Source organism: Poecilia latipinna, unplaced genomic scaffold (assembly GCF_001443285.1).
Source record: "Poecilia latipinna isolate Pla-1442-1.1 unplaced genomic scaffold, P_latipinna-1.0 Scaffold3556, whole genome shotgun sequence".
Lineage (NCBI taxonomy): Eukaryota > Metazoa > Chordata > Actinopteri > Cyprinodontiformes > Poeciliidae > Poecilia > Poecilia latipinna.
The window spans coordinates 16172-35040 of record NW_015116172.1 but is presented as its reverse complement, the minus strand read 5'-3'; the positions used below and the strand labels follow the sequence as shown (position 1 = coordinate 35040).

Genomic DNA, 18869 nt, shown 5'->3' with positions numbered 1-18869 from the left:
ATGAGAACAGGATCCAATATCACCAACAGATTATTGTGAGATTCTGGGGGATGGTTTTAATAAAAGTATTTACAGGCATTTTGACAATAAGATATGGGGTTAATTTAAAATTTTCATGGTTCTCCGTTTTCATTAAATTTTTTAAAGGTGTTTTCCTGTATGGCTGACAGCGTCCGTTTGATTAAAATGAAAAATAATAATAACATGAGAGGACTGTTACAAGTGACTTTACAAGGTACAAATTTAGAGCAGCTATGTGTTCAGTACTGCAAGACTCAAGCTGAGAAAAGGAGCAAGGAGCAAAGATCTGGTAAATGCAATATGTAATTGATTTCAAATCTATTTCAAATCTTGACTATTTATTGTTGTAGGATTCGGATGTGTGAAATTACCATTAGTCTTTAACTCTACATGCATTCTGTACAACATAGTCAGTTCTACATTTGTGAAGTTTCAGTAGTGCAGCTTCGTCAGTCAGAAAACTATCAATCAGTCGGTGCAGTGTGCAACCTCATTTAGTAGGATGCTGACTTACATCAAGTTATGAAAAGGACAACCAGTCTCAGCTACTTTACTGTACTGGTAGAAGGTTAGCAAGACATCATCATAGGCCTGTCCCTGGAAAGAGACTTCTATCAAGCCACTGCACCTGAAAGCCTTAGCTGATCAAGAGCTCTAAGGCGTCCATCCCTCTGAGAGGTCTGGAAAAGGACTTGGCATGACTGATCTTGCTTTGCTGCCTATTTTGTGAAATCGTAAAGACTACAGTGTGGAAGGTAGACTAAAAGCTGGCTTGCAGCTTTAAGATGAGTGAATAGAAGGAGCTATTTTCAGATAATGAGCTCTTTGATTAAGGAGCTTGTTAAATCATAAAGTAGCTACGACTAACCATGTAATGGTGAAAACTAAGTTCAGTTTCACAAGCCAAATGAGGTGTTATTAGAGCCAGATCTGTCAAAATCCCCTTAATAGAACTGGTCTGATGACATGAAGCTAAAAGATACCACATTGTAATTCAATCCAAGGCAATGTTGAGAACAGATGAGAAACAAAATCACTGAAATCTGTCAGTCTGGGAAGGGTTACAAAGTCTAAGCTGATTCTAGCAAACCACAAAAATAAACCCACCCAATAAAAGTTAAGAATACAAGAAAAAAGTTATGGAAAGAGGCTTTACTGTACTTGCTTTTTGTCCAGTGTGGACATCAGTGGATTTTACTCAATTGCAGAAACAACTCAAAAATATGTTAAATTACTTTCTATTACGTAATCTACACTAAGGTGCCCAGTACGTTATGTTGCACATTAGACAAAACCTTGAATTTGTTGCATGAGTTTTAAATAACTGGTGCAACATCATGTTGGATGTTTCCCTCACCACTGAAGTAGCTGAAGCCCTTCTGCAATTTCCTCCACAGTAACACCTTCCCTTCTGCAGTCCTTGTAAAGCTGGCAGACATGCATGCAGAGCTGATTCTGGCAAACCTACAACATCTTCTTGTTTGCTAAACAACAAACATTTCATTTGGCACACTAAGACTCCAACCATGCCTTTTTTCCAGCTTTCTTTGAACATGCTCCAATTTAAAGCTGGTGTCATTTTTGGATGACAGCAAACAGATTAGCATTCAATTTGCTGGAGGCAGACCAAAAATGTCTGAAACTTTTAAACTTGTGTCTTAAGCCATCATCTTTGGATTTTACAGGAAAGTGAGCAGTTTTCTACTGCTCATAATAGTAACTCATAACAGTTTAAGAATGTTAGCATATCTTCAAATCCTATAATTAATGCAGGGAAGCAAAAACAACAACAAAAAGTACAGATAATGCAAAAAAAAAGTAAGACTAAAGAGTTGTAGAACTTGCTGTAACCGTACATCCCAGGATTATTTTAGTTTCAAATCCTCACGCTGTCAATGTTGTCCCAGGTTATGTCACAGGCAATTCGTCACACAGAGCCTCTGTAAAAGCTTGCGGTCTTGCACAACTTTTCTTTTATATATAATGTATAAAATCTTTTCAGAATTTTGCTAAACTGGAATGTTTCGGTCATATATCAAACAACAAAATGGGAAGAGGAAAAAGTTAGAAGAACATTGACAGCGATATCAAAATGTGTGGAAATGTTTCACAAGAAAACAGAGAAGGAATTGAATTGCATCTTGTGCAAATTACAGCTTTCCTTCCAGGGCATCGTTCAAAGCACCAGCACCTGGAGCTGATATCAACTCTGAATGGGTCGAGTATACTTTAACAAGCTGCGTGAGCGCATTGCGCTGATACCACATCTGCAATAATGAATCAGTGTAAAAAAAAAAAGCTCTGTTTTTCTGCATAACTTTATGCTAGTGTTCATCTTTAATTGCTCCCCGTCAGCAATTACAGCTGTGTGTCCTTCACACAGCAGTAAATCTTAGACATGAAGTCCATTGAGTTAGTGTGCGCTGGTCAAAGGCAAATAGCATAAAATCCATGATCAGCAGACATTCGACACACACGAAATAAAGAATGCTTTACAATGGCTAACCTTATATAACCTTTTAAATAACTAGAAACATAACAAAAATGAGTCCTGGAATCCTAGAAATCAGTCGTAAAATACCAAACAATGAAGATGATGGTGAAAAAAAAAACACAAAAGGCAGTTGCACCAAAGTTTTTGCATCCGACACAAGACTAATACAGGAACAAAAAAAGGTTTTTAATACATAAATGTCATCATGACCTACACAATGTGAAGACTGCTGACTTGACAACTGTCCAGCAGACAGTCACTGCCACCCTTCACCACAAGGATAAGCCACATAGTGGCATTGTTTCAGAGCTGCTCACAAGGTGCTGCATCCAAACATATTAATAGAAACTGCAACTGTTACACTCCTGGACCAGAGATGTCAGAAGTGTCTACCTGGACTAGTGAGAAAAAAAAAAAAGACTGGACTGTTTAGCGGTTGTCCTATAAGCCCCCCCTTTCTGGATTACTTTTTTTTTTTTTTATGAAAAAGTATTATCTGGTTTAGGAAAATGCTTTTTTCATCTGTCCTAACTTGTAGGTTTTTCTCAGTCCTTCATTTTAGCTGCAAAGATTGCACACATTTATTCTTAAAAATTAATCCATTTTTTAACAAGTCCTCATAAAGCCGCCATCATTCGAAAATTCAGCTCTTTCTGACCTGAGCTAAATCCACAATGACGATCCTAATAACGCCTTTAGCTGCAATCAAATATTACAGAAATAAACACTTGAAATGAAACACTGTGTGAGATTAATTCACAGTAAACAACATAGCACTATCTGAACTGAATTGCTAAAATCCTGTAACTCTGAGGTGTTTATTAAACTTCCTACACTGCTTTATTTTTTTCAGTTTAAATACTTAAAGAGCAGCACAAGATGCACTGCAATGAAAGTGCATGCATTCAACTGTAAGACAGAATGAGTAATTAGTGACATTTGACAGTTTCATTAGAGTTGCGTTTTATTAAGAGTGAACTGTTAGCTTAGCGAGAAACTGCTCCATCAGAGGCACATGCCCCTGCTTCCTTTCACTGCTCACTTTGTCTTTATTTACTTTTCAACTTTATGCTTCACTCTACATCCCTGATATTAGCGCTATTAGCTCATCATTTTTGCTTTGTTCTGTGCTCATTTTAAATGTCAGAGCAGCAGTATGACAATAGTGATTCTCCAACAGCACAATGGCCTGTTCAGAGTCTGATAGCTCCTCATAAAGAACAGAATTATGAAACGCGGTATCTCTACAACCCAATTACAGTCTTCGTTTCATTTCATAACAGTGAAGGAAAATAATGGCTGAAAGAGTCTGGAGCAGGATAAGAGGCTGTAGTTGCTGCCAGGAGGAACAATCCAGGTGTCAGTCAAGCGGTGACAGTCTTTGCAAAAATTTATTCAACCTTGACAAATGACCAAGGACTGTCTGAAGTCACTGAACAGAACAGAGCTGTTAAGTCTTAAGCCCCCCTTTTTTTTTTATCTTTTTCATTTTCTTTATTTCATTCACTAATAAAGCCCCACACCTTGGTTAGATGGCCTCAACCTGTTGTCAGACTCATACTTGAACGGTTTAAAATTGCTTCTTGAATTACTTTTTAGAAAATCCCTCAAGAGGACACTAAGTAAATTTATTCCATTTGCATATCCACATAAAAGACACCGACAAAGAATAGCGCTGTGTTTGTGTGCGTTACTTCTACAGCAGAGCCGTAATCACAGATGGTGTTTAGTATTTTCATTTAAAAAGAATGTTGTCCCATCAGAGCATTACATTTTACAATCTGTGAAAGATGTTTGGATTTTGGTTCGGTGAATCATCCAAAACCACCAGACGTTTCAGCTCTGGATGCCAAAAACAGTAATTTATATCAAATATTTACATTCAGTCATCGTCAGCATGAATGTTGTATTAATGTTAGACTTTTGGTGAATGATTTTAACAGTTTGTATAACTCAAAGTGGAGTGATTTCTGAAACGAGAATTTATATTTATAGAGAATTCTCTCATTTAGTGAAACTAAGATTTCAGTAAGTGGCCGTCACTGTTTTAGGCTTTAGTTGCCTTTATTGAACAATAAATACATGGACTGGGAGGAAATAGGGCGGGGAGGAAAGGCGAAAAGAGGGTGTACAACTCCTGATCGTAAATGGACACCTTCAAGCTCAGCTGAAATTTGCAGGAGACTAAAAGCCAAATACCTACTGGAGAAAAGCTTTATGGTCAGAGGAGACAAAGAATAAACTGTTTGGCTGAAATAACATGACGTATGTTTGATGGAGAGGAGACAAGGCTTGTAGACTGAACAACACCGTACCAGCTGTCAGTCACTGTGCTGGTAGAATAATGCTGAATGTTGCTGAAAGCGACGCTTGTGTGTGGCACAACTTTAATTAAATAATGAGGAAAGAGGAAAATCTTGCCGCTCTTCCATTTCACCTCCAATCAACAGGTAGATATTTTGAACTCAGACATTGTTTGTTGAGTGTGACAAATCAACATCGAAGTTACTGTGGGAAATTCCTCCAAACTGAATCTAATGGAAAATGTTTGTACTGTGATGAAAACAAACCACCTTAAATGTGGGCTACTATTTACCAGTAGAATGGTACATGTAAGACATTATGAATAAGAGAAAAAAAAATCCAATAAATTCAAACTTGTGCAACCAATTCTTGCTTCTAAAATCAACTGAAGTAAAGTTCATCCCACCCCATTCAAAGTTCAGTATTCACAGATGGACGTTGGCTGGCCTTTGCAAAGCAGCCAGTTCAGGAAGGCCATTTCTTTTCCTGGAAGCTGATCAGCTTTGCTCCCAACGGGAATAAGAAAGACTTTATTATATGGCCAGAATTGAAGTCATATTCCTGCCAATAACTGGTAAACTTTTAATGGAGCAATGATCATCTTATTTCAACATTTTTTTTAATCTAATTGAGCATTCCTACTTCTTTTTCAAAAACAGATAGTGATATCATCCTCTTCCCAATGCCGTAAGCTCCAAATACTCAGTTTTTCTCATTTCTATTAGGTTAGTCCAGCTTGATCATATTGTTTATTGACAAATGGCTTCGGTCGTTTGCTGTGGTACAAGCGTCCACATCCCAAGCAGGTCAAACTTTTTACAACGCACAATTACAGGCTCATAGCATCAAAACCCAACAGCATATGTCCTTTTAGTATTGCTCCATTTGCCGCTCCTTAACAAACTGATAGGTCGGCCACAGGCACAAAACTGTTTGTCACAAATCTAAAAATAACCAACCCTCCAAAACTGCACTCACACCCCCGCTGCCTGATCTTAATTCATGGCGACAGAGCAACAGCAAATAAAGTTTAAATCAGATCAATCATATGTAGATGTGACATTTAACATCAACAGTAGATTCCCAGCTGCTGTTGGATGAAAGTCATGTTTGAACATTTAACAGGCAAACTCTGCAGTAGCTCCTGAGGGAAGAGTTGGCTTGCAGGGTCGTGATGCAACACACTTGATCAAAAGATGCCCATTGAATTGAAGTTAACGTGGATAATTGGTTAAAAATAAATCCACACACAGGAAGGGAGTCTGATTTAACAAAATCGCGTCAAATTGTTGTCTTTGTGGGTACTGCCTCTGTTTTGTAGTTCTCCCCAGTTCATGTTCCCGTTTCACCACCAGCACTTAAACGTCATATACGTTAAATTGACGAGGCAGTTAAAGATTTTTACAAACATTAGTTAAGCAATTATTTTTAGAGTTTTTAGTTCAGCTTGAGTACGAGTATAAACATATGCAAAAACTATTCCTTATATTTTTATTACTTAATCTGTACAGTTGCTTCATAACAAAAAAAAGCCTCTGGTTCAAATTCCGAGCAGCGCTTTTCTGTTTTCAGTTTGTATGTACTCCCTGTGCTTGAACGGGTTTTCTCCAAGTACTCCAATTTCCAGCCAGTCCAAAAAACCCAAGTAAAAATAACCAAAGACACTGTGCTGCAAAAAGGGAGAACGAGAGAAAGAGAAACAAGGAAGAAATTGATGTCGGATAAATATAAAGACCGCCTGAGAAAGAGGATAGAAAGATGGTTAAAACACCCAAATTTATGGTAGTGCATCAAACAATGATTTTCTTCTCTCTTTTTTTTCTCGAGAAAAATAACTGTGCAAATGTTTTCAATTAGATTTTAGTTTTGGGTTGTTATAGAACAAAATATGTGGTGTGTGTGTTTGTGGGCACTGATAAAGAATAGGAAGAGCTGAACAAACTGCTAAAACCAAGAAAGAAGGAGAAACAGGTAAGAGACTATAAGACTGTTTTTCATTTTGACAGCTTTATGAGTGTTTTAAAAATAATATGTTACATAGGTCTAAATGTCAAGAAATTAAGAAGATTTTGCAGAACATCAAGCTCTGTCATGTTCAACCCTTTAAAATGCCTAGACTTTTATGTCCTTTAGCTGTGAATAGTGCATGTATATTGAGATCAAGAGTGTGGAAATCAAAGTGCTCTACTGTGTCAGGATAGTTTTATTTTTGCAGACATGATTGTCTATTTAAGTATCAATTCACTGTCAGGGAATTAAACCTTCATTGTTCTATAAAAGTTCTCAAACAGCCTGATAGTTATTGGTCAAATTCATTTCACATTTTCTGATATGTAGGGTGAACTTTCAGAACTCTTGTCTACATTTTAGTTAGTTCGGTACTGCAAAGCAGCAGAAATGGGAGGATAAAAGAAAATAGAAAATCAGCAGCTTTCTATCAGTGTAAGAGTTCAGAGTGAAACTCATGATATTAAATACAGAGAGCATTTTCTAAACAAGACCTCAAACATGTAAATGTGTAACTTTCCCATCTAGTAAGCAACCGTTCTACACAATTTAGCTACCTTTCTGCATTTTCCAGCAGGAAGCTGCCTTCGTGACATTTTCAAGTATGCAAACTCAACAACCTTTTCTGACCTTTCTGAATGGACGTCACAGTTAGCTAAAAGTCGGCATGTTTAACAAACCCTGTGGACCTGCATCCATGTCACGCATTTAAATAACAGGACGATGAAATCTGACAGCAAGCATCGCGGGTCCAAAGACGAACCCTTGAATTCCTCTCTTAGGCAACAGAAGACTTCATGCAGAGTTTAATTGGGGCCAGTTTCTAAAAACAATTCCACTGAGCAAAGAAAACCTTGCTTTACATTCAGCACAGGACCTCTGTGCTGGCCAGAAACTTGAGTGGCCCCAAGCAAACAAATGTTCCATCATCTGCCTTTCACAAACTTTAGAGCTCTGTGAATGTCAGCAATATTATCCCCCCTCTTTACCATCCATCTCCATCTGCAGGCCTGGCCACGATGCTAAAAATTAAAATCTCAAGATGCCAACGCTTCTGTGGTCTCACCCAAGACTACAGAGCCAAGGCACAGAAGAGAAAACATCGGGGCCAATCGATGGTCTGACAAGGCAAATATCAGGCCTGGCCACGGGGCAGCCATTCACAATGCAACAGTCAGAAATCATTTCGCCATGACAAGCTAGGCATGCTAAATGCTAATGAGCTTATTGAAAAGGTCTCCTCATTTGGGATATGTTGAGCCATCAACAGAATATTTATTCACAGTAAAAAGAAGAAAAAAGAAAAAAACAACTACAGAGAACTTTCCTCATTAATCTGTTTCTTTTAGTAATCCATAGCTATAATATTTCTTTTAAATCTTGTCATCTAAAGGATTCATTTCAAAAACTGATAAAATTTAAATATCGTAAAAAAAAAAAAAAATTCTTTACAAGCGATCCATTAAACTTCTAAAATATATAATGTTGATTTTTCAAACCAATAGGTTCGGTGTAATTTCTGTGTCCAATAAAGAAATCCTTAAGAGGATGCATCATATTCTGTGGAATGGTTACAATCAGTACAGAGAACAAAAAGACATCTGAAATGTTGCTTGTTTGAACGAACACTGTTCAATTTGCCTTGGAAGTTGGTAACGGCATCACAGCTGAGTAAAGCAAAATTCCTGTTGCAAATCGTTAAGGCTGCCGTCAGCTTGTGAAATCCAATTTTTGAGAACAAATAGGACACATCATTAGAAAGAGAAAGAAAAAAATAAATTAAATACAATTTTATTTGGATGGAAATTGTGCAGTTTGATATGATTTCAAAACAGGATGCAAAGGATTTGCTTGAGAGAGAATTTATATTTCTATAGAATTTGTATTTACACAGGTGCATGGAATTATCAATGTTAAGCAAAATTGATCTTTTTCAACAGTGATGGCAAATAAATGGGCTTTTTATTCATAATTTTCAGAGCTGATTTATGCAGAGATGAAATATATCTAGTATTTAGATAGCAATGTTTGAGCCCAAACTGTTATGCAATAGGAAATAAGTGGGAAAATGATAGCATAGATGGACATCTGAGCATGATCTCTTAATAATTTAAAGCTACTGAAAATGTTTTAAAACAACAATTTTGAAAGTTTGTGCTCATTTGGTGGATATCAGACAGACGTCGTCACAACCTCAGCAGCCCTGCTAAGTATATTATACAATATTATAATATATACGTATATTAGAGCTGGGCAACGTCGCTTAATTTTTCATACCAGATCCTACTTTTGATTTTAATCTATCTTTTTATACTCTCTTAACAAGAGTAGAAAACTTTAAATAAAGTAAAAACAGTGAAATAAGTGAGTGTTTAAATACTTAAAGGGGGAAAAAAAAGTGAAATGTAATAGAGCTTCAGATTATATTGGGCTAGCTATAAGCTGACCTTTCATGCAGGCTAAGTGCCACTGGAGAAAAGCCAGGTCTAAACAGCTTCCGAGCAGATGGCAGAACCAGCCACAAACGGGTCACGCAAACATTTCCCTCCCCTCAGCAGCCGTACAGCGACTGAGACTGCCTACGGCGACGCCACCTGTTACAGCACACTTCCCTGTTTCACCATATTCACCGAGTCCTCTGCTCATCACAGTGACTCACTTTCTTAACATCCATCCCTTTGGCAGCACTTAGACACATCATTCATAAAGCATTCCTCTACTGTTGATTTTCCTCCTTTCCCTCATTTGTTCAGGATCATACCACATCTCCGTCTTTTTATCTGCTATACATGTCTTCCTAACACAAGCCTCCAAACCTCCACAGGATGTTGCAAAAAAAGAATGAGTAATGAAAAGTTTTCATGTGCCAAAACTCTCAACAGAAAAAAAAAAAAAAAAAAACTTTGAAAGACTTACTCATGCATGAGGGGGTCTGAGGTTAAATATTGATTATTTGCTTGCATTGGTAGAAGCAAGGATTGCTCAGGGTTTCAGTGATTCATTCTAGCAAATCGTTCCTTTTCTTTTATAAATAACCACAAAGAAGACAGAACATGCAGTTTTTCCTTTTTAGCATTTACAAAAGGAAAATATTATGGCATTTAAAATCCACCCTTTAAGAACTGATACAAGAAAATACTTGGAAAAATGTACTTTTTAAAAGCTCCTGCTAATTTTTTACCAAAACCAAGCCACTTAGATTACTTCTTTCTTGTTCTTTTGTACCGTTAAAGTTTACAATTTTGTGAAAAAACAAAGTTTTTTTTTTCTCTGAAGTACGTAGAAAAGCACTGCATGACAGAATGAGGTAAAACGATTTTAAATTGTTAACATTTAGTGGGCTGCACAGTGGCGCAATTGGTAGAGCTGTTGCCTTACAGCAAGAAGGTTCTGGGTTCGATTCCCGTTTGCATGTTCTCCCTGTGCATGTGTGGGTTTTCTCCGGGTACTCCGGTTTCCTCCCACAGTCCAAAAACATGTCAGGTTAATTGACCTCTCCAAATTGAGTGTGTGTATGCATGGTAGTTTGTCTCTGTGTTGCCCTGGCGACCTGTCCAGGGTGTACCCTACTTCTCGCCCGGAACAATAGCTGGAGATAGGCACCAGCAACCCTCCCGACCCCACTAAGGGACAAGGGTGTAAAGAAAATGGCGGATGGATGAGAACAAAGTGAAAAGGAAGTCAAATTCCTTCGTTGTTCACTAACCTTACAAATAAACCTGATTCAAATTTTTCATGTTTAGTTATATTTAATTTTTCTTGTCAGTTTACAATAGACAAATGTCAAGTTCTAATCAAAACATATTTCTTAAATGTAAATGTATGTTCAGAATACTATTTATCTTATTTCTGGAAAAATTAAACGTGTTTTTTTTTATTATTATTTGAACAACATTGCTTTTCATACAAACCCTCATAAAATGATGGAAATTATTGTAGATGTCTAAACTCTGCGTACCTTGATGTAGCGCTCCAGCTGTGGGTAGACTCGTCTCACTCTGAAGTACGTAGAAAACAGCGCCGTGTGACGGAATGAGGTAGAAATCACGTGGGTGACTTGGGGGAAGGAGAAGACACTAAACCCTGATGACTTGCATTGCTTCAGAAGTTCCTCATCAACTTTGTTTTCTCCCTCACTCAGAATACAGCCAACCGCGTAGCGGCAAAGTGGAGCAGATATCTATGGAGAAAGAGATGAAAAATAATATCACTGTTAAATGGCCTAAATTGGCCAAAATAAGCCAAATCTAGCCTTAAAGAAGAGTGTGGTGAGGAGTATTTTTGCAGTCTGTTTTTGGGCTAAAAATATTTTTTTTTTTTTTTTTTTGACATCTTCATCACGTTCATGAATGTGGAATTAAAACAGAAGCAAACCGGTATGCTTTGTTTGGAAATGTTGCAAATGGAAAACCTTTTGTCTATAAAAGAAACATGGCAGCATAACTTAGATTTGTAAAGTTAAATTTGACTTAATCCACCATAATTCACGCTGGGGGAAAAGCAAACGCCATGTCAGAGAAACACTCCATAGAAACAGTCAAGCAAGGTGGTGGAGGAGTGATGTTTTGGGTTTCGGAGCCACTGAACCGTCTTGCAGTCATTCAACTGACCATGAACTCCTCTGAACAGTATTAAAAAACATCACATGTAAGGCCATCTGAGCTTGGCTGAAATATGGATGTCATGGGAAAAAGATACTGAAATCTAAACCAATAACAACATTATGACTGAAAATGAAAAGAATAAAGGAGTTAAACTTAAAGTCCAGACTTCAACTCAATTCTGCTGCAAGACATGAAGAAAGCTTTGCAGGAATAAATGCCTGCAAAGCACACACACTCGACACAGCATAATAAAGAGTGGTCCAAAGATTCACAATGAAGGAAAATAACTTCTTCATGTCATTGCTGGGACAGATCAGCCTACAAGCCGTTTCATCATAAAGTGTACTTAGTTTTTTACCCACACGTTTTCCATTTTTATACTAGTTGCCACCTACTTCTGCAAAGATCCAATGTGACACCTGACATGACTATGGTGAAAAATAACAACCGTAATCTATCCTTGATCATTCGAACAGATATACAATAGAAACAATAAGTGTCAACAAAATCTCCAAAGAATCTGATTTAATCGACAAAAACTGTACAAACAATGTTAAAGAAAGGTTCTAGGAAAAGCAAGAGTTTGAGACAAATTAGACAAAAAATATTAAAAATATTTAGCTACCATCCAGACTTCCAAGTAGTAGAAGTTTTATTTATTTGAGCACTATTAGAGGAAATTGGCAGAAAAGCAGGTTCCTGTTCCTTTTCCTACTTTAAAAGAGAGTGGCGTGCATAAAAAAAAAGAACAAGGGAAACACTCCAAATGAATACTTCAGGGACCAGCAAGATTTTCCTCAACTGCAAGAAGAGAAGCAAAACTGGAAATTATTTAATAAATGTGGTGGAATTATCTAGCTTGGTCCTATTACACATTTTCCAGCCCAACCAAACTATCCAAGAAATAACTTTAAGAGGAAAACCCATCTAATGGTAGCAAGTGCAGTAAACAATCTCTGTACAGCTGACACTCACAGCAGTTCAGTCTTTGTTTTGCTCCTCGAGCTGCTCGTATTTTGGCACCAGTTTGATGCCTTATGAGGTTTCTTCAATGGCTCGTTCTTCATATACGAGCCACTGATGGCTCGTATATGAAGAACAATGATAAAATGTAACCCTAGGAATCATGTCGTCTTTGGTCTCAGTTGCGTAGAAGCAGAACAGTCATTGCTGAGGCAATAGGAAACAGAAAAAAAAAACTGCCTAAAGTCTCTTTGCGAGCATACAAAGCGTTTCTTATGCGCTCAGATTCTGTAGAGCTAAGTTCTTAAATGTTTTAAAATAACTTCCTGAAATAAGTATAGAAGAGATTTCATCAGTCACCCCAAAGACTGACACGCATTTCCTGAGCAGCCCCTCGTCTCGCTGCCATCCCCACAGCTTTCATCACGATGTGACATGAACATTGGTCCCTGAAGATGGGCAACTGCATTTGTCAATCTGCAGCTTTTCCACTTGTCATCTCTTCTTATTCACTCAATCTATCTCCCAGAATCTACAAACGCTGGCTTTAAGCACTGAAAAGGAATAGCAAGCATTCCAGTATGATCTAGCCATTGCTTTCATCTGGTATTGTTAGATTTTTTTTTCTGATGTGTGCTCACTGATGTCACAAATTCCTCCATGAATAAATAAAACTTCATGGTGTTATACGCAGTGCACCATTTAGAAATCCCCTTTTGTATATCGCCTTCCTTTATTATTTGCAGCCTTTTCTAATTTTGTTCATTAGAACTATGGCCCAGAAATAACATGCAAAACCTTTCTTTATAAATACTTTACTGTTCTAAGAGGTGTTATCATGACGCTAATAGACAGTGCATCTGTAATGGCAGTTCACACAGCTTGCATTCTTGTAGTCTCAATATGGAGGGATGATTAACAGCTGTGTAAATGATCGCCTCTAATTACACTACTTACTAACCCTCAAGATAGTGAACAAAGTGCATTATTTGTCAATGAAGGCACTTTTTACATTTCAAACGTGAGGCTATTGTCTATCTAAAGCAGGGGTGCCCAAAGTCGGTCGTCGAGGGCCGGCATCCTGCACATTTTAGTTCTCTTCCTTGTTGGTAGTAACAACCTCCTCAGCATGACAAAGTTCTTCTTCGGTCTTCTAATGAGCCATCATTGGATACAGGAGCGTTAAACCAGGGAGAGAAATAGTCTACAGCAGGGGTGCCCAAGTCCAGTCCTCGAGAGCTACCATCCAGCAACTGTCAGATGCATCCCTGCTTCAACACACCTGAATCAAATGAATGGCTCGTTATCAGGCCTCTGTAGAGCTGATCCCGGTCTGTTGGAGTAAGGATACTTCTAAAACTTGCAGGATGGTAGCTCTCGAGGACTGGACTTGGGCACCCCTGGTCTACAGGATGCCGGCCCTCAAGGACCGACTTTGGGCACCACTGAAAGGGAACAGCTAACAGTCCTCTGATGCAGCACAGCTAGTTGCTACAGAAAATTAGAAAAGGAAAAGGTTAAAACTCTAGTCTCTAAAAATTGTAAACTTTTTGATCTTTTTTTTTTTTACCAATGTGGCCACCATTAAACATTAAAATGTATCTTGTTGATTTTTTTTTAAATCACATCGTAATTCATGTTCAATGTGTGATATCAACACAAATAGTGCATAACTGTGAAGTAGATGGAAAAATAGCAGAGGATTTAAACTAATTGTTTAAGTAAAAATTTAACTGTAGGAATTGGGTGCAGCGGGTTTTATTTAGCTGCGTGAGAGTAAAAAGGGTTGAATACATGTGCACAATAGATCTTTGAGATTTTTATTAGAAGAAAAAAAAATTGTTTTTTTCTTTAATTTTAAAAATATGCTAGCCTGGCTACTGCCATCCTATGAAATTCCACTTGATTCTCATCTCATCAGTGTTCCGTCTGGGATTTCTCCCATTGAACTTGATTGTTCGGCTGAATTTCAACTGTGCATACAGGAGGCGTTGAGAACAATGACATAAATTTTCTGCCTGTAGTTTGGAAATGGCAGCAAAGGAAGTGAACAAAGTCATTCAGTCTATATCGGCCACGCTTCCAAATACTCAATTAATATTAACAGCCACCTTGTTTGGCTTAGCACTACTCTCTTTGCAGAGGGGGATAACTGTTTACAGCACAGTAGGCTTCATAGCATCAGTTACGGGGTGTGAATACTTTCGCTGGATATGTTACTGTAACATAAATACTTTAGAGCTACCATCTTTAATAAAATAATCCAATACAAGATTCCTTCATTGATGTACACATAGTGAAATAAAGCATCTATTGTGTATAATATGTGTGCTTAATGTTCCTAGACTACTCTTGGGCAAACTGTTTCCTCTAACAGCTGGATTCAAACTTCGAGGCTTAAAGGTAGAGTTGAAGTACACAACCGATCCCAGAGACCCGTTCTGGCTTTGAAGCTGTGAAGAGGCTGATTGGAGAAGCTTTAGTGAGTGGAGCCCAGAATGTGAAGCTGGATGTTTGAAGGAATAAAACAGAGCTGTTCAAGCCCTGTATCCATGGCAACCATCTTAGAACCAAATCAAGTTCACATCGAGGTATTTTGTTTTTCCAGAGGAAGTGATTAAACGAGGTAAAAGTGAGAGAACTGTGCATGAAGGACACACATGCGTATCCTCTTCCAGCTACATGTTTTACAAGAGCTTCCTGCAGAAAATATCAGTGGACAGCATCTGCCTGTTTAGGCACCAAATACCAGTGCTCCTGTGTGAGGGCACTCTCTCCGGGGCTGGCAGTGCGGCCACTGAATGGCATCCCGAGGCTCAGACGTTAATGAGCCGAGATCATTATGACAATTATTCCAACTTAGATCAAGACTTGGCTGTGACCGTGCAGAGGAAACAGGACCCACTGCTCTAATTGCAAGCTTGGGGAAAGGGGAAAAAAAAAGAAAAAGAGGAAGAGCATAACAAAGGCGTTTTGAAGCAGAGCTGGGAAGAGCTCATCTCTAAACTCTGGTTACATTTCATCAGGTTGCCATGGAAAGTTTTGGCAGTGTCATCAATTGTGCACTAACAGTTGGCAATGAAAATAAAATTTTTCACATATTTGACAATTTGCCGTGTGAATATAACCAAGGTTCTAGTTGACTCATGACTTTTTAATGTCACTGTGAATTTTTTTTTTTCCCCCCTTACTCTTAACAGAACAGTTCAACCTCAACCATAAAAGGCCTCGGGCTTGATGATTTTCAGGGTTTCATTATGTTTCTGTCTGACCATTACAACGTGAATGATGTTAATTTGAAAGGTTATTTCTGAATGAGTCTTATTCCAATGTTGGTAACACCCCCCAAGTGATCCAAACATAGGAAGAAATTTAAACAATTTAGCCCATAGATTATGTGTGGTAAAGTGCAATGACAGAGCAATAGGCATTAAATAGATCTATTGAAATTTTTAAAATACTTTGTAGAAAAAACATTTCCTGGGAATAACAATTTCAGCGATGTCAATGTCTTCTTCATGGAAAAACTAATCACATAAATCACTCAAGCATCATTTTGAGTCATTCCTTCTCACAAACTGTCTTTGGTTCAAGTAGGTCTTAAGGGCTTCTTTGCTCTCTGATAGACAATGATTTTCAAAGACTTTCAATGATTTTCAATTGGATTCAAGTCATTCTAGCAGTCTTACAGTCTTTTGGAAGCAACAAATAGGAGTGTCCACAGCTGTCTGTAGTGTGACAGATAAGTTTACATAAAGAGCAACATGTAAAGCAGGAGATCATCACGAAGTCAAATCCAACTGGATTATTTTAACATTATGAACTCAATTTGTTAGCTATAACATAACCAAGAAAAATTAACTTGGATTTAAAATAAATAAATAAATAAATAAATAAAATAGGCATCTTATTTTACAAAAGTTAAAAGTATTCAAAGTTTGACATATCTTCTTGGAATTAAAATATTTAGGAATATTCTTTGGCCTCTTAACTGCTGGTTAATTTTATAAAATAGGTCCCATTTTTGACACAAGCTTCCTGAAGCTTGACTCTAGTTCAGTTTCTTTAGAGAAATAATGATGCTATATCCAAATTACCTGTCAGAATGTTGCTGCAAAAACCCAGGGTTAATAGGATTAGTGTGCCATCTTGTTGTAAGGGTATATTTTCAGCAAAACAAACCTGAAAAGTTGCCTTACTCATTGAAAAATAAACTCAAAATTAGACAACAGTGGTAGCATATATGCCACTTAGATGTACCACGTGCATCTCACATCAGCCTTTTTTTTTGTTGTTTGTGCCCAACTCACTCCATGCTGTTACTGCTGAAAGAATCATCCAGTAAAATAGTCTGCAACTTTTCTTCAAATGAAATACAGCGTGATTTAAAAGTACTTTTCTAATTATGAAATTTTAGGCAACATTTTATGACAGCGAAATATGCAAGACACACTACAGCCAAACAATATGTACAGTGATGATAAAACAGAAAGACAAAATTCCAGCCTTATAGCATTTTCCATTTTTGTTTTTCTACTCAGATAATTTTGCAAAAGAAAAATTAATATATAAAAAAACAAATAATCATAGACAATAATAAAGCTTTATCTGTGATGTTCAGAATGATATCCAAAATGAATTAAGAAATGCACATATAAACCATAAGCTATGAGTTACTTAACCTGATTCCCTGTTGATAAAAACCTCAACAACAGCATTACACGCTTAAAACCTATACACCATTTCAAATATGAAATATTTTCACATTATCAATTTCTACATTAAATCCACAACTTTATGTCCAGTTTTGGCAAGTAAATTATGAATGAAAATTAATTAAGTCTTAAAAAAGTTTTTTTTAAATATATTTTTTAAATATATTTTTTCGGTTCATATATCAAACGTGAGAAGAAATAGTAAAGAAACTACAGAATATCAATAATTAAATCGTTAAATTAGTTGAGGGATTATTTTTGTAAAGAATGGCATTATCGCCATCTAGTGGCCAAGTAGTGAACTAATTATGTCCTAATTTATGTCCTCCCCATACACTTCATTGCACAACATTATCTATATAAAAAATATATATTATGCATTTATTCAGCATATTTTTGTAAAGAATTTGGAAAAATAATGTTTACCTTTTTAGGGTCTTCATAAAACACTCCAAGACATGGGAGTCCAAGTCCAATACAGCGAGCCTCCTTTAAAAGTTCCCCGCTGTCTTTATATGCGCCTTCTTTGAATTTATAGGCGAAAGTTAGCTTATTAAAGGTAGGACAGCAAGTTTTCACAGTGATATCCGCTAAGAGTCCTGAATAAAATATACAACCTGCTAATGTTAAAATGAGGAGACCCAGTAGGACCGCACACAGACAGAAGCAGTCTGGCATGATAACTCCGAAGAGCAGGTACCGCTATTCAGCTGCTGCCGAACTCTAAACTGTTTGTGTTTTCTGTGAAGAAGCTGCCATGTGTCACAAAGTGTTTGGTCGTTTTACGAAAAACAAATACGTCGTTTACACAACGTATATTTGTTCACAAAGACCCGAGAAAACACTGGATTACACATTGCACAGGACTTCCTGGAAAGTACCATTAATGCCGATTACAAGGGGTGAAGGAGGTGACAGTTTCAAATCTTGAAAAGGAAACAACAGTCGGTGCTGCTGGGGGTGTGGGGAGTGTTTGTTGGGTAGATTGTGAGCATTTTCCTCAAATTTGCAGGGTAGAGGGACTCTTTTCTTCTTGGTAACTTCCTGTTTGCGTTTACTGCGGCAAAAAAAATAAATAAAATGCTGCTGTTTTACCTATACATTTGATTGTAAAATAATGTGTCATTATAACATATGACATTTTCAATTTTATGGGACCTTCTTATGAGAACAAACCTATATCTTGCACAAATATTTTTCTTATATTAATAATAAACGTCAGACACTGATTTATCTACTGCTAATTCATCTGAAAAAGAGATATATCGAAAAGTAGATTGTAATGTGTCCAATTTGTACTTGGATTTTATAAGGTTCAAGTTGGAAAATGAAAAACAATGTTCCCCAAAATGGGACTTTCAGCTTGGAAAATTGAAGGTGCCCGAGGCACCCACAGTTCATTATCAAATATGACAGCTACCGGTAAAACGTATATATTCAAAGATATTTGATTGCATTTATATATGCATTGCTCTTTTGTCATTTAGAAAAAATGTTTTGGGTGTTTCTTACCTGAAAAAGTTGGATATGAAATAAATAGACAAATGGACCTCTGGGAATGTGGTGTATGTCACAATTCTGAAGGTTAGTTCAAATGGTGCTGTTACTTTGAGAAAAAAAATAAATACATATTGCATTTGTTTTGTAACGTATGTATTGTTGTGGTTTTGTTATACTATATATTCTTTACATTTTTAAAAAATGTGTTTTAATTCGTTTTGAATTAGGCATGTTGAAAAAACTTTAGTGTATGAGTTTGGT

The 18869-nt window shown here is 37.1% G+C and overlaps 1 protein-coding gene across 1 annotated transcript; it reads right to left on the bottom strand.

Annotated features, from left to right (window-relative positions):
• Positions 1-10769: 10769 nt before the first annotated feature.
• LOC106941222 (testis-expressed sequence 264 protein-like) lies at positions 10770-18076 on the bottom strand. The gene is made up of 2 exons (XM_015024164.1): positions 17535-18076; positions 10770-11006 (listed from the first exon to the last, which is right to left on the bottom strand). Exons 1-2 carry the CDS (start codon positions 17784-17786, stop codon positions 10770-10772), a joined length of 489 nt encoding a protein of 162 aa, XP_014879650.1. The 5' UTR covers positions 17787-18076.
• Between the last annotated feature and the right edge of the window lie 793 nt (positions 18077-18869).